The sequence below is a fragment of the Rhodnius prolixus genome, unplaced genomic scaffold (genome assembly GCF_049639745.1).
Source record: "Rhodnius prolixus isolate KJV_2025 unplaced genomic scaffold, Rpr scaffold_14, whole genome shotgun sequence".
Classification (NCBI taxonomy): Eukaryota; Metazoa; Arthropoda; class Insecta; order Hemiptera; family Reduviidae; genus Rhodnius; species Rhodnius prolixus.
Window position 1 is genome coordinate 6965581 of NW_027411594.1, and position 26243 is coordinate 6991823.

General features: G+C 36.8%; 2 protein-coding genes across 5 annotated transcripts in view; one reads left to right on the plus strand and one right to left on the minus strand.

Annotated features, from left to right (window-relative positions):
* LOC141451904 (NADP-dependent malic enzyme-like) overlaps positions 1-26243 on the minus strand; it is a 41188-nt gene that overhangs the window by 2946 nt on the left and 11999 nt on the right. Inside the window, exons 1-9 of one of the 4 annotated variants that reach the window (XM_074123714.1) lie at positions 23742-23889; positions 7450-7608; positions 5693-5874; positions 2140-2320; positions 1774-1902; positions 1242-1424; positions 676-901; positions 317-459; positions 59-229 (exon numbers count right to left, since the gene is read on the minus strand). In XM_074123714.1, coding sequence (XP_073979815.1) covers positions 59-229; positions 317-459; positions 676-901; positions 1242-1424; positions 1774-1902; positions 2140-2320; positions 5693-5874; positions 7450-7608; positions 23742-23774 — 1407 coding nt within the window. In that variant the 5' untranslated portion in view covers positions 23775-23889. Of the gene's footprint in view, positions 1-58; positions 230-316; positions 460-675; positions 902-1241; positions 1425-1773; positions 1903-2139; positions 2321-5692; positions 5875-7449; positions 7609-16877; positions 16965-18685; positions 19996-23741; positions 23890-26243 lie in introns of those variants that run through there. The other 3 variants (XM_074123715.1, XM_074123713.1, XM_074123712.1) reach the window with 3 other exon arrangements.
* Positions 5492-10808, plus strand: LOC141451906 (cytochrome P450 6k1-like). Its single transcript, XM_074123716.1, is given in 6 exon segments — positions 5492-5647; positions 7829-8717; positions 9605-9826; positions 10079-10219; positions 10222-10329; positions 10498-10808. Coding segments are annotated over 5 exon segments (1476 nt in total). The 5' UTR covers positions 5492-5647; positions 7829-7831; the 3' UTR covers positions 10617-10808.

Genomic DNA, 26243 nt, shown 5'->3' on the forward strand with positions numbered 1-26243 from the left:
AGCCTATATAAGACATACATATCTGTAAAATAGTCAAATAATATTCAAAGAGAATTACCTGGGCAGATATCAGAAATACTTCATCACTGATGTACCTCACACCGGCACAGATCACTCCTAGAGCAACCCCGGGAAAGATGTAAGAATTGTTTCCTTGGCCGGGATAATGAGTCTTGCCATTGTAGGTAAACGGTGGGAATGGAGATCCACTAGCAAATATACATCTACCCTGAGAGGAATTGAAGTAGTATTATATTACATTTTATTGCTTTTATCATACAACGTTCAAGGACACATATCCAAAATTGTAACATACTTCCGTATTTGTATAAGCATCTTCGGCCGTACATTCTGCCTTGCTTGTTGGATTGCTCAGGGCAAATATAATTGGTGTTTCATTATTTTTTCCCATTGTTTTTATGATTTCCGGAGTAAAAGCGCCGCCAATTGCTGAAGCGCCTGGAAAAAGTACATGACAATAATAAATGAAGTTAATTTAGAAGGAAGTGTTTTGAGTTCGAAGCATGGAGAAAATATTTCCGAATTAGTCTAATTAGGCACTTCCCAGTCAGGATAATTTATGGATGTGTCAATCCATAACAGATTCTATATTTTAGATTGGGCAATCAGCAAATTGTTGAACGAATTAATTCCCCCTTTCCAATGATTACTCACCAATTAATACTGATGGCTTGACAGTCTCTACAACTTCAGATAATGTCTTGATTGGTGGATGGACTTGCGCGAATTTAGCTTTATGCACTGAAATACCACCATCGGGACGATCTTTCACAATAAGTCCTTTGGAATCAACCATCCAGATTTTCGCTCTGGCGTCCTCCTCTGATGTTCCTTCCACCATCATTGCTTGTACACAAAGTTCAGCAATGCCAATCGAAGCCTTGGAAAAAAAAAAGGTTCATTAAAGTATTGTATTAATAAAATAAATCTATTAAATCTGACTGTGAGAATAAGTTACACAATCTATTGAGTTAATCAAGTAAGCTAGTGAAGCAGTGACTTTTCTTTTCCAGAGACTCCAGCACCAAATCGAGGTGCATATAAAAATCGAATCGACTTTATGATCTAAGTAAGAAGCAACAAAATACCTACTGAATCCCATCATCCAGTGAAAATGCTTTTAACTTTAATCTGCGCCAACTGTATGATCAGGCGTTCACTAAGATGTTTAGCTACAAAAGGTTTCAATTTTGTTATACAATAAAAAAAAAAAAAGTTACCTCTCCAGCTCCTTGAAAGAGAATGGTATTGTCTGATAATCTCATTTTAGTGATCCTAAGCGATGCCAACAGTCCTGACAATGCTACGGCGGCTGTTCCTTGAATATCATCGTTGAACGTGCAATAACAATCTCTATACTTTTCAAGAAGGCGGAATGCATTTTGATTACCAAAATCTTCAAACTATTAAAAAAATTATTAAAAAGCCGTTAAGTATACATATATTAAGATATAAACTACAACAGATAGTAATCAAATCCCCGTCCATTTTGAGAATATCAACTTTACGTGTTTGAACATATACTATGTTTCTCAGTAACGTAGCTTTTAATTAGGTTCCTTATTCGAAATTTATTGACAAACAACACACTAAATTTATAGATAACCTAGTCAAAGGGAGGGATATTTTTTTAATTGCATCTAGTTCAATAAAGTCAAAATGAAGATAATTTAGTAAAATCATCAGATAAGGGAAATCAAGAAAATGTTACTGGTCACCTGTTGTTATAAGAAAGGTAAATTAAAAAGATACCTGTATTAGGACATTCCTTCCAAATCGTTTAACCGTGGCTTCCATGAATTCATTAATGAACTCATCATATTGCTCTCCAGTGACACGATTTTGCCGGAGTCCTATATAGAATGGATCATCCAGTAATTGCTGAAAAAATAGAAAATATATATATATTTTTAATTGCTTTTTCATGTATTTGGATGCTGAACCAAAATATGCCATCATTACATATCTACTTATATAAGGTAGACATTTTTTTTTACGGAGGAAATGAAAGCAATGGCACAGTAATTCTTCAGCCCCCAAAGAAACTATTACAAAATCACAACCCCCCTTTTTTTTAAAAAAAAAAAATAACAAAATTCAATAAAACACTGAACTCACCTGATTATTGGTGCCAACGTCCAACATAATAGGCAAACATTGTCGGGGATCAATGCCAGCAAGGGCTGTATACAGGGCTAACTTTCCCACGGGGATGCCCATACCGTAGGCTCCAAGGTCACCCAATCCTAGTATCCTTTCGCCATCGGTTACCACTATTGCTTTTACATCATGTTCAGGCCTGGAAAAAAAAAAAAAAATGGAAAAAAGTTGAAACTTGAGACATTAAATTGATTGGTCGTGAAGAGTTTTGCGGGCCAGAAATGTTGAGCATTTAATAAAGTACATCAGAATTTCTGATGAGTTATGTGAAGGCAGGAAGGGTTTACAGTTAAGAGTAAGGAGTAGGGTGCCATAACTAGGTGCTGATTGGATGGGGTGCATCTAGCTAAGACAATATTTAAGATACTAAGTATCCAATTCTTACCAGTACCCAAAATACAAGTTAGCTAGCTGTATAAAGCTACGATTACGGCCCCTCCAAAAAAGTATCTGACTGCCGCTGACAATATTCATGATTTATTCGTGGAAAATCTCACAATCATAAACGCACAATGTCACAAGAGAAAACTGGAGGGGATTCAGCCTATATAGTCACAGGAAATGGGCACTGCCTTTCAATAAGTGCATTATACACTAGAGAGCCTAACGCACCTTTAATAGCACTCAATTGCAATTCAGCCAATCCCATTGAATGTTGAGAAATTTGAGCCCCAATAACTTGTGGAAGAATTAAATTTTGTACAAGAACTAATCTACCTAAAATAGACTTGATCATTTCAACTTTAGAATAGAGTAAGTTGTAATTAATTTTATTATTTAGTTGAAATTTTATTTTTTAACGCGCGGCTCTCACGAAGATAGTGGAAATTTTACGGGGAAAAATGATCTCAGTGAGTGAGATCTGACAGTCCAATTATCTTCTCAAAAAACAGCAGCTAAACTCGGTACTCCTCATGGCCGGTACCGTTCAACGTTTCTGGTACCAAGATTGACAGAAACCGTTTTCATTTTCTTAGCTTACATAACCACTGATTTTTTTTATTTATTTCCCAAGGAAATTAGATTTTTCTTTTTGAAGAGGAGAAGTATCGTAAGGGAACAGCAACCGGAAACGATAAAAAAAAAAACAGGTTTCAATACTCTAATGACTTCCTTTCATTACAATTATCGAGATTTTAACAATATTTTTTTAAACATAATTACTTTAAGCGTCGTTTCGTCACTGTGGATGAAACATGGATACATCACTACACTCCTGAGACCAAAGAACAATCTAAACAATGGGTTACCAAGGGGGAATCTGCGCCAAAAAAGGCGAAGACCGTTCCTTCGGCCGGAAAGATTATGGCGACTGTCTTTTGGGATTCGCAAGGAATAATCCTCATCGACTACCTGGAAAAGGGTAAAACTATTACAGGTGCATATTATTCATCGTTATTGGACCGTTTGAAAACCGAGCTGCAAGAAAAACGCCCACGATTGGCCCACAAAAAAGTCCTTTTCCATCACGACAACGCACCAGCTCACACCTCAGCAGTTGTGGTCGCAAAATTAATGGAAATTAGGGTTCCAACTCGTTTCACATCCCCCCCTATTCTCCAGACTTGGCTCCCTCGGACTACTATTTGTTCCCCAATATGAAGAAATGGCTGGCGGGAAAAAGATTTTATTCAAACGAGGAGGTGATTGCAGAAACGAATGGCTATTTTCCAGACTTGGACAAATCCTATTATTCGGAAGGGATCAACAAACTAGAGCAGCGTTGGACGAAGTGTATAAGCCTAAAAGAAGACTATGTTGAAAAATAAAAAAGGTTTACCCCAAAAAATTAAGTAGTTTTTACTTTTGCACGGGCTTTTCAAACGACCCTCGTATTACTAACATTTTCTAGATTGTAACAATTTGCACATTACAAAGGAAAACTATACAGAAACCCTATATGTCACAGATTACTCTAAAAAAAATTTTTTGTAACAAAAATTATTCAAATAGTGGGTAGTTACGGATCTAAAATTTATGAAACGTTACACGAATTTTAGGAAAATAGTATCATTTTAAAAGAAAAATCAAAGAAGTTAAAAACCAATTCAGTTAAGCGATACTTTCTTTTGAGGAATTTTCTACCAAACTCGGCTCGTCTTTTAAGAGTTCCTTCTTTTTAGTGTAAAGCACAGAAGAATCTTACATGATATTTAGGGAAACATTTTAAGCATTCAACACTCTTTTTTATTTGATTTTACAACAGTCAAATTTTGCCAAGAGTAATACAGCTGTTCCAGAATAATATTTACAGTTAATGTTGGGAAGAAACTCAATCCAGTGGTAGCAGATCGAGAAAAGAGATTCAATATCTTGAACGCTCCTTAGTTTCCAGTAAATTATCTAGTCATAGGTCCTTGAGTATTCCAGGAGAAATTGTTCGGGAAAGAGAGGAGATAGTCTAAAGGATTCTGATGTCCGTATAAGGAGTTGAGGATTTTTTTTTTTAATGAAGCGGATTAAGGTGTTAAGTCGGTCAGGAGAGGAATTTATAGGACATTATGGTTGGATACATAGCATGGGAGCATTGACAATTGTGCGGAGAATTTTAGAATGTAAAATTGAATTCTTAAGGCAATTTAAGCAGAATTTTTTTTAGCAATTAAGAATATTATGGTTTACTAAAGGTGATCATAAACAGCAATTACCTCCTAATATTATACGAAGAACATGATAATTTATTTAAGAAATAATTTTTCCTGCCACAATAATTTTTCCATCAACTGCTCAAATACTATATATTTCAGTATATTGCTGTAATTAGTGCAAATGATAACGAAAAAATATTCATAATTTTTTTTTTTTAAAGTCGACTAACTTTGCAATTAGTTTGATAAATCCATAAATACTATCGATACATTTATTAGAAATTAGATAAGCAGTAAGAAGTTAAGGAGGGGAAGTGAGTCAGTCCATTAAATCGATTTCTAATTTCAGTCTCAAAAGTTTAAAGGGAAGGGATTAGCCATGAGGTTAGCATACTGGACTCCCACGCGGAGGTCCCGGGTTCGAATCCAGCAGCTGACCCTTAGGATTTTCTCTTCCTAGGAGCTTCTTACAGCTCACTGTCCGGTGATGGACAGTGTTGTCTGTAACGAGAGAACACTGTCCGGAGGCCGGCAGTGCACTGGAAAAAGCTCCGGGCGCTAATGACCTCAGCTGTTGATGCGCAAAAAAAAAAAAAAAAAAAAAAAAAAAAAAAAAAAAAAAAAAAAAAAAAGTTTAAATACGCGACCTTAGCAACCGATTTGTGGCTATCGATTTATTAAAGATTTTTCAATTTATTTTAAACACGTTAGGTGAGGTTACTCTTAGTAGAACAAATTATTTGCTTTATGTCTAATTGTGCGGATAAAATTCGATCAAAATCCGAAGTCGCAATCGAGAAGGATTAATTTATGGTTAACAAAAATAGTATTATTAAGGAATACAATTTTGCCCAACATGCTGCTGCATTCGACTAAAGGTAGTAAAACTACATTAACTAAAGTAACTTACTATTTCTACTCACCAATTGTTAATCACATCTTGTACATGTCCTTTATCATGTATTGTTATAAATAAACCTTTTGGATTTCTTAAGATTAGGCCATAATTTTGGCATGCCAAACCAACCGTCGGTGTATATACAATTGGCATTATATCTTCTACGTTTTCAGAAAGGAACCTGTAGAATAGTTTTTCATTTCTTTCCTAGAAAAGTAAAAAGAGAATATAAGTAACTCTTGAACACTTTATTGCTTAACACTGAGAAAAGTAGGTTATGTACGTGTATCTGTCTGGTAATTAAGTTACATCAGTTCATATTTCAACGTAGATTTGAAAAGGAAGCATCCCTCAACAATTAGCGTAATTACATTAAAATGCTATTTCATGGAAATGGCTGCGGAAACATTTTCGTAGGATTTGTGGTCACTGAGGGATGAAACTCTGTATTCATCTTCTTCTATGAGAGAGTCAAATGCGGCTGCTAAACTCCTAACCAATCCCAAAGTTTGGTTCAAGTTCAGAATTTCTCCCTCATCTCTAACTCTGGTGTTTCTGGATAATACTGGGATAATGGAGGAGCTTTACAGGTTGGGCCAGATTGCAGCATAGATACATCTTCTTCACCTTAACACACGTGAACTAAATTTTGCAAGCTCCCCGGGGAAATGTAATACTCATTGCGAGGCGATATTTCCTAATGTCTTTAGTTCGAAAAAAGTAATGTTATAACTTTTGGTTTACATAATTGAAAAAATGAATTTGTGCTTGTAATTTTTATAATACTTAATAGTAAGATGACATCCCTAGCGATTTGTAGCACACCTAGACAATGCATGTTACTACATGCAGCACGTACTTCGATTATTTTATTAACTTTGTAATGAAACTTAATCCACTTGTGGTTACACTCTATCTCATCCAGGTTCCGATTGATGAAGCAAAACGACCCCTTCTAGAATGTCAGGAAACTGTGTTAAAACTAGAGATATAGTTACTCAACTCGTTTACATATGTAAATGAGGAAAGTTCACAAGCGCCCGGTATGAGGGGCCGCAGAGAATGACGGTCTAGTAACTATGACGCAGTTAACGTGTCAAAGTGGCCTGGATTCTAAATTATATTAGATGAAGGAGACCTAAGCCCTAAGAAACAAGAAGACTATTACATCAAGCTCGCCTAGGAGCTTTCGCAGTTAAACGTTCTTGTGCTTCCATTCCAAACTCATGACCAACGTGGATGTCCCATACGATGAATGCTTCTTTCTATCTAGAAAGAGCTAGAAGTCAATCAGCCATCTACGTTCCCCATTATTCGATATTCCTGGGAAGCGCAACATGACTAGTCAAACCTTAACCGTTCCAATTGCAGTTTAACTACGTTCCCTCATTATCCAGACCATAAATTACTTTTCTTCAGGACCTCTCTTTCTCTCTCCAGCTCTTATCTCATTGCCGCTTCCGCATTTTCCTTGAAAGAACCGTGTACCAACCTACTTTTCTAACAATAATGGGAAGGTATCAATTAACTCTTTGGGTAAACCAGCATTTTGTTGTAACCTCCCTAGCGATGGTCTAGTCCATAAGGCCCGTTTAGCTAAAACACAGCCTTCCCGTCCAAAAACTTAGGACAGGCAACTAGCACGAATGTCCACAGCTCTCAACTGATCTAATTCTTTAATTTAGCAACAATGTTTTAGATTCTAAGCAACATAGACATCATCTACAGAAAGCCTTGTCTTAAAACACCCCAACTTCAATAAACTAAATGATATTAACTCACCAACAATCCCATTAAATAAGTATATTTGTTAATAGGCTCAGTATATCTATCTACATTATATCTGATCAATTCCATCTGCTTCTCTTGACTTCGGACCACAGGCGGCAGCAGACCGTGTATTCCTAGGACCTGGCGTTCTCGCAGAGTGAAACCCATCCCCTGTAACATAGATAGAAGACAAAACTAATCATTAAAATGGTTCAATGAATCAGTAACGCTGATTGAAAGTGAGAAATGAGTGGATTATTTAAGAGGTCACCATCTGGAGGCTGCCAGAATTGAAAAAAGGATGTGGTCACCATGAACTCAGTAGTGGACGAGCCTTAATTAAAAATAATAGTAATAATAAATAAAGTACTGAATATATTTCTTGTTTCAGAGAATGGTGTTGTTTGCTGTACTTGTGATAACTACATTGGCACTACTCTTCCACTGGCAGTTCATTAGCATTTATGGATACTGGAGAAGGAAAGGATTTCCACATCTACCGGGAAGATTTCCATTCGGCAGCAGCCGCGATATGGCATTACTGGGCCGATATCAAGGCCACGTACTGCAAGACTTTTACAACAGATTGTCACCAAATCCATTTGGCGGTTTCTACATATGGAACTATCCATTCCTATTGTTGAGCAGTCCGGAAATGGTACGCATTGTCATGGCTAAAGAGTTTCACCATTTCCGTGACCGTGGTCGTTTAGAAGCGTCCTCTAATTCACCATTAAGTAATCATCTGTTCAGTTTGGATGGCGACCTTTGGCGAGCCATGAGGATCAAGCTTACGCCAGCGTTCACTTCGGGACGCTTGAAACACATGTACAGTTTGTTTGATATCTGTGCCAAGAAGTTCGAGGAAAGCTTGCAACGCAATGTAAACGAAACTGTGGACATTAAAGCTCTAGTGTCAGGTTACGCCCAGGAGACAATTTCCTCGTGCGCATTTGGCCTTGAATTGACACCAACCATTAGTGAACAATTTTCAAAAGTTACTCAAACTATATTTCCACAATGTGTACACATGGAGAGAAAAATTCAAATAGCCTTAGTACTTATGTTTCCGTTTATAGAAAAATTAAGTGCATTCAACTTTCTGAACAAAGATGTTGATGAATTCTTCTTGTCATTAGTAAAGGATACTGTGAAATATCGAGAAGAGAATAACGTTAGAAGAAATGATTTTCTTGATTTGTTGCTACAGTTGAAGAACAAAGGCACGTTGGATACTGGTGACAAAGAAGTGGCTGCGAACACTGAACAATCCAATGTAGGTAAGTCGATGAATCGATATTCGGGATTGTATGTCTTTGTATAGCAAACCAAAATGAAGAAATTCGAAATGTAATTTTCAACTATTAAACAAAATGACTCTTTTGAGAAGAGCATGATGCTTCAGCTCTGTTAGAATACACATTAGATGGAAAACTGTTTCGGAAAACAAAAATTACAGATCAAGATATAATGTCTTCTAATAAAATCCGTTATTGGGACTTAAAATAAAATAAAAATCATTTCCTAATTTTGGTGACGTGGAATACTGAACTATGACCGACTTTGCTCCCCACTGATCCTCCAACATTCCCCACGTCATCCAGGGAAATTCTAGGTGTAGAAGCTACTCTATATGGGAGGTTGGTTCCCCAAAATGAAGAGAACTAGAACTCCCTAAAAAGTTTAAGGGAGAGATGTGAGCCAGTAGACAAGAAAATCTACTTTCCAGTGCCTGAGGTATTACCGGTTACGCTGTTTCCTGATATTCAGGACAGATGGTATTTTTACACTCCCTGGAAAACTCCTAAGGGATAGGGGAAGCGGGTACCTAAAGAAAACTTGTCTCTGCAATCAGTTCTCCCCTCTACTGATGCCTTCAGGAAGGATTGTGAATCCGCTGGCTGTCTGTGCGGGGGATAGGAAGCTCTAAGAAGTCATGGGCAGATGGGACAACTACTTCCTGATGTTCCAAAATTCAGAGTACGCAGAAAATAGATCGTCTCTACAAACGTGCATCTTTACTAAATAATTTTCTCGAAATTTTTCTCTTCTTTTGGTTATATTTTTGTTTTTGAAAAAAAAAATGAAATAAAAATTAATAATAAGAGCAACTAGAGATTCAGTAAAAACTCATGTTTTTTTTTTTTAAAGTAATTTCTGTTCGCAGAAATGACCCCAGCAATGTTGGCAGCGCAATGTTTTGTATTTTTTGTGGCCGGTTTTGAAAGTTCCACATCAATTATTAGTAACTGTTTATATGAACTAGCTCTCAACCAGGACATCCAACAAAGAGTACGTGATGAGATCGATTTAGTGACGAAACGATACGAAGGCATCGTTACGTATCAATCGTTCCAAGAGATGCCCTATCTGCAGCAAGTTATTTCTGGTAAGACCTCAGGTTTTAGCCTGCTTCACTGCAACCTCTTTGCCAATCCTACCCAACATATTTTTCTTTGGAATGGTAGCACTGTTGTTCAATTGTTTATTTTTTATTATTTAAAACATAATATAAAAAAATTGTAACCCCTAAAATACAACAAAAAAATGTTCAAAATTTATTTGAAATTAATTAAATGAATTCAAAATAAATTTATTATGAAAAAAACTTCAGTAACAGCGGTTTTTCTTTTTTCCCCAGAGGTGATGAGAAAATACCCAACACTGCCCCTGGTGACCAGAAAATGTACTAAAAGATTTCCAGTGCCAGATACTGATTTAGTAATTGATGAAGGTACAAAAATCATGATACCATTTTACGCTTTCCATCATGATCCAAAATTTTCCCAGAACCAGAGAAATTTGACCCAGAACGGTTTTCACCAGAGAATAAATCTACTATTGAACCATATTCGTATCTACCATTTGGTGAAGGACCAAGGCTTTGTATTGGTTAGTTTGTGAAGTATATATACGATTTTTGTATGATGATTTTGTAATTTTTCTAATTGTGATTTGAAAAAAAAAGGTTTAGACATTTTCTCTTTGACAGAATTGTCAAATTATTCCAATAGCTTCTTTTTTTATAAAAATCATTCATCTTTATTTTTCTTATTTCAGGAAATAGATTTGGTTTACTGCAGATTAAAGTTTGTTTATACACATTTCTACGAAATTATAAAGCAATATATGCCAACAAAATTGACTTTGGTGCCAACGCCATTGGCAACTACTGTTAAAGAACCAATCAAATTATTGATAAAATCTAGAGAGGTCTAGGGAATTGGTGATTGGTTGGTAGAAGAATTATGGGAGTAAGAGGAAGATATTGATTGGTGGAAGAGTAGCATTCGCTACGTTTTGAGTGGTGGGAGAGTAGTGTTTATGAAATAGATGAAGTTACAGTTAAAGTAATATATAAATATAAGTTTCGACCATTTTTTTTTTTTAATTTCCTATTTAGTACAGCTGTTAATGATGGCAGTATAAATAGAATCTTCTTCTTAAGAATTATGGGGCGAAATAGGACTCGAAATCATTTTCGTGGTTAAGGATGAAGTTGCTCTAAAGAAGGCTTTGGAAGCGATTTGTGTCAATTCGAGGATGAAACGCGAAAAAGAATAGCAGTCACTTTGATATATATGTATATTTTGTTTTAAATAATGCGAACCTTGAAACAAAATTGAAGTTGTAACCACAAGTGTATTATAACTTACAAAAACGAACCAAATAATTAAAATCTCAGTTTCAATTCACATTAACCTAAACAATAAGTGTTGCACAACACTAAAACAATACAATGAGTGAACAACTATGCAATTCTTAATAGTTTACTAACCACCGCAAAAACGCTAATAATTTGGCGATCATTAAAATAGATAAAAGTATAATTTAAGGGAATGTTAATAATTGTTTTTCAGTTATGTTCAGTCACAGATCTGTCTAAAATTCTTCTTTCTTATTTTCGTGGCTGTGGTGATGTCACCGAGGGGGGCAGAGATTACTCTTTTAGAGCTAGCTATGTCTGCTAATTCCTTAAGTTTAGGTAGTTTTGGAGGAAAGGCTCATGGGTATCGTTGGGTATGCAGCAGTGGGCGATTCCTGGAATCCTAGTGGCAAAGACTAGGCGACTATTCCTAGTGACTGAGGCCCTGCGAGCTTTTTGGATTGAAGTAGTAGTTATGCAGCCAGCATTCAACCAACAAATCTATTCCATCACTAACGTGGCACACGTCCTCAAGAACCCTGAGATAGGTAACTTGAACCGGATTCTTGCTTGGAGTCCTTGCCTTTTATAGGGAATGGCGGCTACAGAATGTCCCAAAGTTAATGGGCCAATTGTCGCCAGCAACGTTGCAGACAGGAACTAGTGTCCAAAATCCTGATTTTGTTCACGAAATCACTAGTTTTGCAGTAAAAGTTGTATTTGAGAGTTTTCACGAGGCATGACAGCAAAGAAAAAATAAAAGTTTCAATAAGAGAAAGTTTCATGTGGGGTCAGGGTCACACCTTTGAAAAAATATAAATAAGTAAATTACTAACTTAAGTTAATTATAATAAAACAGGGCGTAACATATCGCCTACCTAGGCGAAGAAGCCACTCCTTCGAGCTAGAAAACGAAAAGTTGAGAGAGGTTCAAGTCCACCTTGATTGTATCTATCTGGTGGGGACGCACCTAGTCCTCATTATCGTGTTCACGAGCTGAGATTAGAGACAGCGGAGACTGCGCACGCAATCATAATCAGTAATTTAGGACGTTGTGGTGTGTGCATGTACCAACATTAATTTATACTGAAAATGGTTTTCTTGAATGAATACTAGAAAGGGATGCTGTTCATCTGAAGGTTATCTTAACTTTTCTCATTGCTTCTTTCACAAGTACGTATGGAAATGTAAAAAATATGTTAATTTTATCTTTTTGTTTATGTCCAAATTAAAATTTTTTATTTTAACATGGAATATGTTGTAATTATAGCCCCCCACACTAAATGAACTGACCTAGTTATGGCCACGTGGAGATAAAAGGGACAAACAGCTTTGGGAATTACTGGCGGTAGGGGATAATACTTTCAGAGCTAGAATACGCTAAACCAGAGGTTCCCAATCTTTTTCGGTTTGCGGTTCCCTAAATAATCGGATTTTTTCCGCGGCGCCCTATAGATACATAAGATTTTTTCTAAATTTTTGACTTTCTTGAAAAATTGGAAAACGTTTCCTTTTCAAAAGCGATTACCCATTTAACAGCGAAAAATTAAAAACAGATACTATTTTCCTAGGGATAATATAAAATATCTAATTTCAACTGTTCCGGTAATATCCATATCGAGACGGGACGACCACCATTTGGTTAGAAGTTAGTTGAAACAATAAATTAAACACGAATTTTAGATTCACAGACAATTTATTGAACGTCCATTGATGATTAACATTATTAAAATTATTAATGAGATGGATGGGCTTGATGTTCACTACACAGCTTCTTTAATCTCGGAATAGATATGGCTACCCTCATTTCTTGTTCAACGTTAATTTTCGAGCGATATTTATTTTTTATTACCGCGACCGCCGACAAAACCAGCTTCGCACCAATAGGATGTTGCAAATGGAATTAATACTCGTAGAGCTTAACCGCTAAGCAGTGGATATTCCTTTTTTTACTGATATCCAAAAATCAGAAAGTTCCATGCTACCAAATTGCCGATGTGTTTAATTGTGAATATTTCGCGGCGCCCTTATGACGGCACCGCAGCGCTCCGGGGAGCCGCGGCACACACTCTGGGAATCACTGCGCTAAACTATTATTCTGCTCAGTCACAATTTCAGCAAACAAGGAACAGCCCTTTTGAAGTAATCGTTATCCCCCACAAGAACAAAAAAAAACCTTCTCCCAAGAATTTTGCCCCAAAGGAATAAATAGTCCTTAGAGAAAATGGTTAAAAAACAAAAAATGAAGGTTTCGGGAGGATATTCAATTAGACCTATGTAGAATGGTGATAATGCTTCACAACAAAATTATATTTTTCGCTATTTGAGCGCCCTCACAATAAATTTATTTTATTTATTTAATATTTTTGTTTACATCTTAAGAGCCGATAGTCAGCACATTCGGATGGAATCATTTTTAATGCAATAAATAATTATGTAAACAGATAAAGATACAAACATAAATAAATGGGCGTGGTTTACTTGATTGAGCACTATAAGAAACAATTTTTTAACTTTCTTCTTTTTTTTTTATTATTACAAAAAAAGAAGTTAAAATTTGAATTTCGTTAAAATTTTTGGAAACTCGCTATTTTGTTTATTTCCGGTTTAAAACATTCTATAAAAACGAGTTTTTGGTTTTTTTTTCCAGGCCTTTTCTGTAGCAAAATTTGTATTTAGTGTGATCAGAACTGATTACACTAAATAGCTTCTCGGAATACATAAAGAAGATATAATGACTTAGGAAAGAAAAACTTCGGAAAAAAAAAACAGTATTAGAACCGGAACAGGAACTTGTAAAATACCAAGCTGCTTCTAATTCACACTAAACTTACGAGGGTCGTTTGAAAAGTCCGTGCAAAAATAAAAACTACTTAATTTTTTGGGGTAAACCTTTTTTATTTTTCAACATAGTCTCCTTTTAGGCTTATACACTTCGTCCAACGCTGCTCTAGTTTGTTGATCCCTTCCGAATAATAGGATTTGTCCAAGTCTGAAAAATAGCCATTCGTTTCTGCAATCACCTCCTCGTTTGAATAAAATCTTTTTCCCGCCAGCCATTTCTTCATATTGGGGAACAAATAGTAGTCCGAGGGAGCCAAGTCTGGAGAATAGGGGGGATGTGAAACGAGTTGGAACCCTATTTCCATTAATTTTGCGACCACAACTGCTGAGGTGTGAGCTGGTGCGTTGTCGTGATGGAAAAGGACTGTTTTGTGGGCCAATCGTGGGCGTTTTTCTTGCAGCTCGGTTTTCAAACGGTCCAATAACGATGAATAATATGCACCTGTAATAGTTTTACCCTTTTCCAGATAGTCGATGAGGATTATTCCTTGCGAATCCCAAAAGACAGTCGCCATAATCTTTCCGGCCGAAGGAACGGGCCCCTTGGTAACCCATTGTTTAGATTGTTCTTTGGTCTCAGGAATGTAGTGATGTATCCATGTTTCATCCACAGTGACGAAACGACGCTTAAAGTCCTGCGGATTCTTCTGGAACAGCTGCAAACCGTCCTTGCAACCCCTTCGCACGATTTCGTTTTTGGTCAAGCGTGAACAATCGCGGCACCCATCTTGCGGATAGCTTTGTCATGTCCAAATGTTGATGCAAAATATTATGTACCCGTTCATTCGAGATGCCCACAGCACTAGCAAACTCACGCACCTTCACTCTTCTGTCATCCATCACCATATCATGGATTTTATCAATGATTTCTGGAGTAGTAACCTCAACAGGGCGTCCAGAACGTTCAGCGTCACTTGTGCCCATATGGCCACTCCGAAAATTTTGAAACCACTTATAAACTGTTCTAATCGAAGGTACAGAGTCACCATAATGTTTATCAAGCTTCTCTTTAGTCTCCTCAGGCGTTTTGCCTTTCATAAAGTAGTGTTTAATCAACACACGAAATTCTTTTTCGTCCATTTTTTGAAAATCACTCGACTTCTTCGATTCAAACGAATGCCAAACACAAAGAAATAGACCGATCTGGCTGAAACTTGGTGCGCGTTCTTCCAAGAGATGCTACTAACTAAACATAACCTCGATACGCGCCAGTGGCTGACTTTGCACGGACTTTTCAAACGACCCTCGTAATATCCTCTTGTCTTAATTACAAAGATGTCCTTAACAAAACCTGCCTGTATAAATTCTATATAATAATTATTAAAAAATCATAAATTTAGGTCAAGTATAATAATCACGGAAGGTGAACAACTTCTAAAGATAATAAATACGAGAGGTTGAACACGTAAAAAGAAGAAAAAAAAACTTATTTGAACACCCGTACAATTTCTCATACGTATAAAATGACCAATTTTTCATAACTTTTCGAACAATTTTTCTAGAAAAATAAATTGTGATTGTGAAGGTCACCAAACAGTTTGAACTTTGAACTTTGTAAAAGGAATCGTAAGTTCATATCAGTCTCCTCCCCCACCATGCGAACCATGTATTTCGAAAATTTGACATGACCGAGAAGTACGATACATTACAAGAAAGAAGAATATAAAAAACAAATAAAAAATAGAAATGGAGCGATATGAAAGAAGAAATAACATTCCAAACCAATAAGATCACAAAAAAAACAAATTTGACAAAGAAAAAAAATAATAAAAAATTTAATTTAACGTCACCAAAGAAGCACTCTTCCTTTCAATAATTTAATTACAACTTCCACCACTTGGAGTCTCTACTTGTAGTAGTTGTTCGTTTAGTTTAATAGAAAGACTTATTCCCGGATCTCTAGCTAAAGGGAATTCCCGCTTCTGAATAATATTTACTCAAGGAAAATTTACATTTTAAACTTTTTGAACAGACTTCCCAAAAAATTATCATTTTAAAAATGAGGCGAATCAAAATAATGGGCTAAAAAAAGATAAAGAATTTCTATTTGTGGTATTAACGTGAAAGAATGTAAATTACTCCATTATGACGCAAGTTAAGTAATGCTTATTTTAAAATCTGTAATACTTCCACTCGTTTTAACAGCACTAGTGGAATATTTCCAGAGTTTGAACACGTTTTGATAAGCTTAAATAAACCAAGCAATAGGAGCACTAGGGTGTACTGTTTTTAAGGAAATATGAGGAAAATTAAAGGTCAAGTTTTCTAATATAAATTAAAAAGTGTAAATGTAATAAATACATACTACATAAATTACATATTTAGCAGTTTCAGCTCTAGTAGGGCAAGATTAACTTGCTTAACTCTCCCCTACGTCTTTATAGGCACATGAATCCGCCTGTTCTCTAAAAAAAAATTAGACCTAAGTTAAGTTTAGATTACATTTCGCCGGGAAAATTTGTTAGAGACTCCTGGATCAGCGAATTTTTCTTCCTCCAAAGAGCCAAATCAAACACTCCCTGAACATTGATAGGAGGCAAATAGACAATCAATTCTTGTAACAGTGACAAACCAATACAGGTTCTAGACAGGCCCATGCAATGTCTTTACTCAGTCTGCCATCAAGAGGCAGCAGGTCGTCTTTTGAGGTCTTATGAGAGATCTAGAAGCGGAGTTCATATGATTAAATCTGGTCTGAGGTTTTCACCCACCCACGCTTTCACCCAAGAATGTGGCCATTTTTCCCCCCCAGAGCTGAACATGTGTGCCTGCTACGCAACCCTTACAACAATTACTTCAAGGCAATCAAATGATTGATGGTAAACCGTCAAAGCAGTCGTAGTAACGATTCAAGTTAAGGGTAAAAGTTAGTGTGGGTCATCAATCGAGATTTTATTTTTCTTTCAGTTCTGCACAAAACTACTTCGTATTTGTAGTGAGCGATACTTACTCTAGATTCAATACAAGCTAAATCTAACGGAAACCAACCACTTTCCAGTCTTCTTACATCCATCACAGCCATGTGGTCACGTTTTGGCGAACGGAAATAAGCACTCACGCTAGACCAAAAAAAAAAAAAAAACACCGTCTGTACACTTGGAAGAATTTAGAACTAGTGGCAGTTTTAGGAGAGGAATGTAGGAGAGACTCCGTACCCGGCACTGGTGAACACCGTCTACACTTGACGTCAAACTTCACTGCTTTTGTGGGAAGGCTGGCTAAACTAGGAACCGATCTTTAGTTCGTAAAGGTCACGAAAGTCTCGCCCTTAGTACATCGATACATATAATTTGCTTTCCAAACATTACATCCACTTTCGATTCTTAAGCATATCTTGGTTTTTTTAAAAATTACGTTTTCGAGGTTCTATCGTACGTGTTTCAAATTCCGAATTAAGAAGGAAATTCATTTACAAGTTTGGAGATAACAGTAAGAAGCTTAATCAAAAAAATGTTAATAATTAAAAATAAAATAAAAAATAGGAAGAAGGGAACGTTCCAAAACTTCCGGTAAAACTCGGGATTTTAGCAACACTAATTTATTTATAATTATATTAGACAAAGATCGTAACCTTCCCTCCTAGAATCGATAGACCTAATCGACTTTTCAATAAAAAAAAGAAGTATTTGGCCAACGTGAGTCCAATGAATAATTTAAAGGAAATGTTGGAGCATTTTTCAGGAAAATGTGGGGGAAAAAACAATGCAAATTCCATTCAGTATAGCGGTACTTCCGCTTCAGGAAGGTCACTTGGTGGGTTCATTTGAAATATTTTACATAAACAAAAACAGGAAACATAACCAATAGCTGCAATTAAAAAGGAATCAAATTTAATGAAAGACAAATGATGAATCGACTATGGGACAAGAAGAGAGAGAAAATGATCACGCTCCGAACAATAGGGAGTTGACAATCAGCACCAATGTTACCAACACACTTTCGGGCCACTAAATGGATATTTCCGGTCCACTACAAATCGTACTCTCTTTCAAACTGATCTCGTTCACAACTGCTCATACTCACACGATTTACCCTAACCTTGATTTTTGTTCAAACACTTGTTGAAGTCACCTAACCTTGTAATATATCAAATTTTAATTGTTAGCGAATTTATTTTTGGTCTTGTTTCTGAGCTCTATAGAACCACACACTCCAGATTGGTGAGGAGTAAAAGTGAAGTAAAGTAATTGCCTATTTTTTCAGGCTGGCTTTACGTCCAACTACCGAATTTAGGTGTCGTGGACGGAGGCGACTAGCAAACACATACTTTACTGTAAAGTTCTTTTATTAACCATTAAATAAAATCCAAGGTTTAGACTGGGGAATCGAACCAAGTACCACACAATACATATTAGCTTTACAGGTCTCGCCTCTTAACCGCTCGGCTACCGCTTAGCGCCTGATTGACGACGACTCATTCGCACAAACTCAAGAATTTGTGAAAAACCACTTTTTCAGATTCAGAAAACTAGATATCGAATATTTGTCTCGATGGTACACTTCCTTTTTTTTCTTACTTAGTAGTCAAGTAGGAGAAAGTAAAAGTTACATGTTTAAGGAAAAAGTATCAATTAAAAATCCTAAAGAAGTTTAGTAGGAGTAAGTGCTGCGAATTTTCACGGCAGTTTTCTTTTATTTAATCCTTGAGGTAATCCGAAAATTTGTCATTTCAGCTAAACACTCAAATTGGAATATTTTTGCAGTAATACAAAATAATATTTCTTAAAGTAATAATTTATGGAAGGAAAAACATTTTACCTTGAAAAAACTTTTTTTGTTCATTTTCTTTTTGTAGTCAAAGCCGAACAACTTTCTTTCATGCAGAGTAGACTGGGTTTAACCTTACACTGACTTATATACACTGAACGCCTTCTTTTTTTACATATGTTTACTTTTAACCTCAAAGCACTGTTATCTTTGAGAATAAAGTTTGCTGGTAAATAATTGGAGGGGGGGGCGGGGAATGTTTGAAATATTAAAGGAATGGAATTAACTGATAAGGACATTATAGGGAAAAAAGTTGAACAATACAGAGAGTGGGGGAACTAATTGTCACTTGGGAGATAAAGACAAAGTGAACAATTGCGCTACTCTGTGTGGTCCCAGAATGCAATAACACATGGCAATGTGTTATTAATCACATGTTACTGCTACAGCTGATTGTCCACTACCTGATGTCATCATACACTCAATATAATATTGTAAATTTTATTTCCAGCCTTTATTATTTATTTTTGATTTATTTCCTATGGTAGTGTTTGTGGAAGTGGACTAGCCACTTTTTCAATGATATTAGCGTCCCTGTGGGTATCCCCGACCTCTTAAACTCATAAAACACGCAAGATTACTTCCAAAAAAGGATTTTCCGCATAGTAATTGATTTTCTGTTAGAAAGAAGTTTTTCTTTCATTTTAGAAGGAAACTTACTTACTTATTTGATTACTTACTAGATTTGGCTGAAAAAAAAGTAGGCATTGTGTTCACACGAATGAATCCAGGGATAAACATTTCTATCGCATTCAGGGGTTCCCAAAAACATTATATTTCCAAGTTCCTACTTGAGAAAACTTGAGCAAGTATTATTCTATAACTAAATAGGTCATCAAAGAACTAATGAAAGGAAAAATTAGTCATAGAAGAGGTGTGACCGTTGTATTTAGACTCAAGGAAAAGTGAAGGCACGTTAGCAGCTTTTCCCAGGTCATTTCTAAACAGGTTGCATGAAGGTTATCCCCTAGTTCTGGACCACATTTCGTACGTCAGCAATTTCATAATAGACGATCTACGTGTAATTGTACAGGACTCAAAATGAAAGGAAAAAAAGGGATCCTTTCAGAGAGAGAGAAAAAATCCTTGTGAAAGTGGAAGTCCTTGGCCCGGAAACTGTGGAAGACCTAGGGCACTCCTCCATCTTATCCTGGTGGGACACTCCCAACTCTCAATCTGGAGTATACACTCTTAGTAACGTTCTCAAGAATCTTATCTTTTCAAAAAATCATCTAGAAATGCTGCAAAGAAAATTGATCGATCCACGTGTACTTAGTATGTTACCGGTAGTGCAATAAAACCCTCAAAGTATGATCATATCTTCAGGTCAAAGTAACAAAAATACTTGCAAATCACGTTGACAGGTAATTAATTTGACAAACAGAAGTCACGTAAATGGAATAAATATAAATTGCCTTTTATTTAGTAGTTGTTTTATTTAAAGTATTTTATTCTTGATTATCAGAACATTTACGATGATATTAACAGAAGTTGTTAAGAAATCATTTAGTTAACAAACCGAATGGAAAAGAGAAATACGGCGATGAAATTATTCCAGATTTATAAAATAAAAATTAATTCAGTAAGAAAAATCACCTGCTCCCTTTTGACTGTTAACTCTTAAGCTTGAATTAACCGTTTATAACATGGATAGTTAAATAAATACGTGAAGTACATGAAGTGCCCATGAACAATACATTATAACCTTCACAACAATAGAATGGGGAAAGCTTAAAATATGAAGGATACAAAATGCAGGGAAAAAGGAAGGAAAGACCTGCAGCTAGAGAAGAGAGTTAGAGAAGGATGTGTTTTAGTCTTATTGGTCTAAAAGATACAAGGATCTTCTACAGATAGAAGGATTTGTAGGAGGCTATGTCGCGGCAGAGTGGATTATAATGACAGTAAAGTAAAAAGTAAAGTAATCGCCTATTTTTTCAGGTGGGGCTTAACGTCCAACTACCAAATTAAGTGTCGTGGACGGAGGCGACTAGCAAAACATACTTTACTGTAAATTTCTTGTAGTAACCATTAAATAAAATCCAAGGTTTAGAGTCCGAGAATCGAACCCACTAAACCAACAATATATCTTAGTATTGCGGGTCTAGTCTCTTAACCACTCGGCTACCGTGGCACCTTATGGCATGACAGTCTAGCGTGGAAAGGAGTTTCTCAGGCTGATGATTTTTGGATATAGAAGTGCTACACAGGGATAATGGATGCAGTCTCCGTGGAGTGAGTCATGTAACCTCAAAGAACTTACCCAAAGATGCCAAAGTCTTTTTTATTTTTCAGAAAATATTTAGAGCCTATCAAAGAAAATGACGTCACCAATTTTCAAGTAAATATTATACAATGATTTCTCCATAGAATGATTCAACAATATCAAGCTTTTTTTATAGTAAAAACCCACTTTAAACTTATTAAATTCATTAAAAGAAGTTTTCAAGAGGCTGAGATATTTGCAAGGCTGTACTCTAGTCGGTGTCATCACAGTAAGGGCCAATGTGAGCGCCTCTGGCTATTATTCTAGAGGTTGATTATGAAATGCAAGATAATGGTTCTAATTTTTTTTTCAAGAAAAAACTTGCAATAAAAAAAATCATTAGGTTTGAACTCTCCCAGCGACGACTTCCTTCTACTGGAATTCCCGAAGTTTTAACTCTTAAAATCTTTCTTAAAACCTCAGAGTTTTAAAACACAAACTAATGCCTATCATTATCGAAATTTGACTTAAGAAGATCCCTAAATTTATCCTTAAAAATGCGCTTAAGAAAAAGTTATCCTGGAAAATTGATTCAATCAAATAAGTTATCGATATCTACAATATATAATCGAAGTTGGAAAAAAGGGAAATCTCAAAAACCAAACAATCCGTTCAGTACAGCCCTATTTGAGGTTCCAGAAGGATTTCGGGATTGCTAACTTCCTGTCAGGTTCCTGTGGAAGTTAGACAAACAGGAACCTAGATCTAGATGATATTGCTCGCATACTCAACAGGAAATGATCTAAAATTCATTTCTGATTTTTGCGGGGTGGGGGTTAAAGGGACCTTAAATCGTGCATTTCCGGTGAGTTACACAAATTTGGCATGATTGGAGAAAGTAAAAGATTTCAAGTAAGAGCTGCGTCCAAAATTTTATTAAGTGGCCCCCCCCCTCAAAAGAAAAGAAAAGAAAATGTAACGTAATATTCCGAAATGATAAGAGTTGAAAGGTTTGTTTGTTTTATTGTCAACAAAAAAACATTAATTTAGTAGAGCGGTAACCTCTCCAAGGTTTCTTTGTTCAGATTGCCAAATTGTGGGTGCCAAGTTTGTTTGCTTTCCTTTTTTAGCATTTATTTACTTTCTTTACAATCTACAAAGTAAAAGCAATGAGTGCGTGCCGTTATCTGAAAACTGGCTAGTTCTGGTTTGGAACAGGTAACCTCTGGCCCTTGCCGGGCAGGGTTACTCCTCTTTCTCTTGGCTGTTGGCTGTCAAACTCTCGGGGGATTCCCACAGAGATCGTCAGGTAGCTGACGTGTGGGTTTTTTTTTATGAATGACTGGTTTGTCGAGGAATCTTTGGGTTTATCTCTGACTTTACAACCGCAAAGACGAATTTCTTTAAAAAAATATCTTTTTTCAAAGGCAAGCAAAAACCAAATCTTTAGTTTAGGACTCACAAGACTTCCTGTGACTCCAGTCATCACCAATAACTAATGACTTATATGACGTCAACGCGATCTTTGTAGGGATGATGTTGATAGTATTGATCCTGCAAGATTAAACGACTTGGTTGCGTTTCAGGATGAGATAGCTTTATTGGCTTCAGTACAACAGACAACCGCCGCTTCAATGTACTTCAATTCCAGGGCCCAATTCTAAACTTTTCAAAGTCTGGTCACTTCATAATTTTGTTTATAGCTTCATGTCAAACTGTTGCAGTGCATTTGTGCTGCTCAGATTATAAGAGGAGTGTCAATGACTTCTCAAGTCGTAACTCTTTTCGGCATTTAAGTCCTACAAAGTTAATTCCAAGATTGTGTGAGGCATTACTAGGAGATATTAATAAGCGCCTGGATGAGTGTAGTACTGGGAGAGAGCAAAAACGTCATGCGACGGCAGCCTGTCTGGTCCGGATTGCTTCCTCACAGGAACTAAGCCATTTATACCGCAACAAAATGCTGCAGAGTGTAGCCAACCAGATGTGGACACACAAATTGTTGCAGTGGTAGGTGAAAGCCAACAATGGTGGCAGACGAAGGAGTTCCGCTATTAGCCACCCTTTTCTACGGCACGATCAAGTCCGGGAGGAACATTCGGACCATCATTGATCTTGGACAGGCCAATGCAGCACCGCTTACCCTCAAAAATGACCTTGTGTAAGTTTGTCTGCAAGAAGAAGAAGGATCTGCCGGAAAGACTATTAGCTTAGGTCTTAAAATTGCTCTACAGATAACCTTATCCTGGACCCTAAAACACCTGACCCCGTCCGTCAGGTTCTGATGCATCCCTGCTCCCCAAAAAAAACTCCCCTATTTTCCAAAAACCGTGAAGTGTTTTGAGGAGGATATGCACCCTCCTAACCCTGCTAATCGCTCAGACTCTCAAGGGAAATGCTAAGGTTCGAGAAGCCGGCAGATTGGGATAGCTTGAACAGCCTTTCCACCTACAGAGAGTATATCCTCGTCCACTACGAAGTTCAAATGCTATCCAAAGCCCGTCTTATCTAGACGGAAGGTTACCCACCCAAAATTACTCTGTGCTGCCCATTCTTCAGCAAGATAAGATTTGACACCTTATCGAAGGCGTTTTATTGCATAAAATATAACTTCCGCATTCTCCAGCGAATACTGCATTCAATCGATACAATGCTGATGAGTGATCATCAGAAACCTGTAGGCCCGGAATAGCGGACTCATCAGGTCCATCATCATTGCTTCCCTGAGTTTATTTCTTTCGAAAGTAAACCGCAGTACAGGCATAGTATTCCCCGCATAAAGCTAAGACTTAAACTCACAGTAATTAATAAAAAACACCAACGACTCTTAAACGTACTCACAGCTAAACTGGGTTCCAAGACCACTGGTGACATGATTTTATTCTGTATACGTCTCTATAGTTGCACAAATCTGGCGAGAGCAAAAAACTCTTTGATTACCCGCATAGATTACTGGCTTTGATTTGACTAAACTTGTATAAAACATTGCGAGGAGTTTATATAAAAAAAGTAGGAGCTACCAAGTGGGGATAAAAGGAAGTGTTAGACAGACTAGCTGGAGAGGTCAGCCAGTAATTCGACCATTCCTCTCGCTGTCAGTCGATATTACTCCAGAACAATATGTCAGTGAAAGTAAAGTTATCCATAGTTCTAAAATAGTATACCCGTAATATCTGTAATTATTCTTCAATTGATTTGACGTAGACTAGACTATTCGATTGGAACAGGTCGAAGGAATATTGGAAATAGTATGAGTATGTGTGCCAGTCACGTGATCAGAAGTATGATTTATGCATGATATGGCAGTAAGAATGTGCATGCACGTCGTGATAAGAATAATGACTGATAGTATTGCAACTTTTGTATTACTTCACTATGTTTTATTTTTTACTTTAATTTTGCCTTGGATATTTACTCTTAATATATTAGCAGCTCTGAAATTCAGGAGATCCAACCAGCTGATAAATAAAATAATATTTTAAAGAAGTCGTGCAGAGAAAAACCTTAACATATCCCATTAGGAGAAGTTGATCGATGTGTGGAGGTGTGTCCAGAGGTCGGCAGTATCCTGGAAAAGATTCTGGACGCCAATGACCTCAGATTTTGGTGCTCCTTAAATTAGAAAAAAAAAAAAAAAAACAAATAAATTAAGGTAGCCTATGTGCATTACACCGAACATGCTTCGTAGTATTTGGAGAAAAGAATGGAACATGGAGGACATGGAAAAATAAATAAATCCATACAGCATTCCACGGCTGAATAGATACAAATACCGAAACCAAATGATTAAGAACAGAGAATAACCTCCACCTGCAGCGCACTCTACTCATGTGTTAAACCTCAAAATCATATCGGTCTCTGATGAAGGTACACATCCGTGAACAATAGGAGAAAGATAAGTGCTCTCTCCAGATCTTCGTCCTCAAAGGGCTTAAACAATGAAAAACGTTCATTTATTGGTATTAGCTCCGACATCAACAGACAACCTTAAAATGCGGAGAAAGTGAAAAAAAAACAAGTGTCAAGTTCAAAATTAAAGTATTAGTAATGGCGCATGCGCGGTGAGAACGTTGGCGGTTTAATAAAATATTAAGAGCAGCGAAATGTCCTTGACACACAAACCTAACTAATACGTATGGGAGCAGCACCACTCCCATCGGCCGACACTTGTGTGATCGTCACAGCCATCTAAATTGGCTAGAATGGGCCGGTCTGTACGCAGTGAGCGCGCGAGATCACTGCCCCTCCACTCACCAGGGGTATTCCCTCCTTTAAATCGATAACAATCACGCGTACTACTGACTCTTCCACTCGAGCAAACTTTGGCCCAGTTGCTCTAGTTTTGTCCACCCCTCCCCTCTATACTTATATATTTGCAAATAGTAGTTCAATGAACTCAATTAGGACTTTGGTCGGCTCAATATGTTTCACTGCATACTGATGCGCACACAGTCGTCCGCCGCACAGCGGCCCGGCAGTTCTTGAAGGAAGGCAGAATAGCGCTTCGTTTCCTAATTGAGTTAGCCAATCTATTGAAATATCTCTCTCCTTTACCCACTCATTTTAAGAAAATAAAAAAAAACAACTGCTGAGTACATTCCCTATTTGGGCCAGGGATTTCCACGAGCCTTTAGGGTTTTTACGTCACTTATTTACAGATGAAGTGGGTTTTAATGCAGAAGTTTACCAAAATTAGTTGAATAGAATTTTTATAATTAATTAAGAAGTTTTAAAAATGCAAGTTTTGATGCTAATTTACGGAATATCCACGCCTTCCCACCAAAACTGATTCCAGTTCGTTTAAAGTCCGTCTCTGAACACTTCTTTACAGTTAATTCTACAAATAAACTAGGGGATTTATAGCCTTTTAGCAAGCAAGCCGATCTAGAAGTCGATAACAGTATCGCTCAATGTGGGCCTAATATAGTACAGCAATAAGAACAAAATCTGGGCTGCAACCTGTCCAAGCAGACTGAGCAGTAATCGTCATTTCGAAACAATGCGATGGTCCGAAGTTATCCGCAGTTGTGAAGGAATGAGATGCAATTTCTCAAGATTGCCGTATTAACATCGTACATATCCAAGTACAATTTCCAACAAAACAATTACCCTTAATTCCCTTTACCCTTTAATACCCTGAAATACCCTTTACCGAAAACCGTAGGAAGCTGTTTCACTTCTAACTTCTACTCCTCCAAAGACTGGCACTTCCATTTTGCGACGGCGATACAAAATCCGAATTATAATTCTTATGATTTTTTTTCATTGCGGTTTCATATTGATGGAAACTTGTTTCCGGCACAATAATTACAAATACTTTGAGCTCAGAAAAAAAGAAAAATT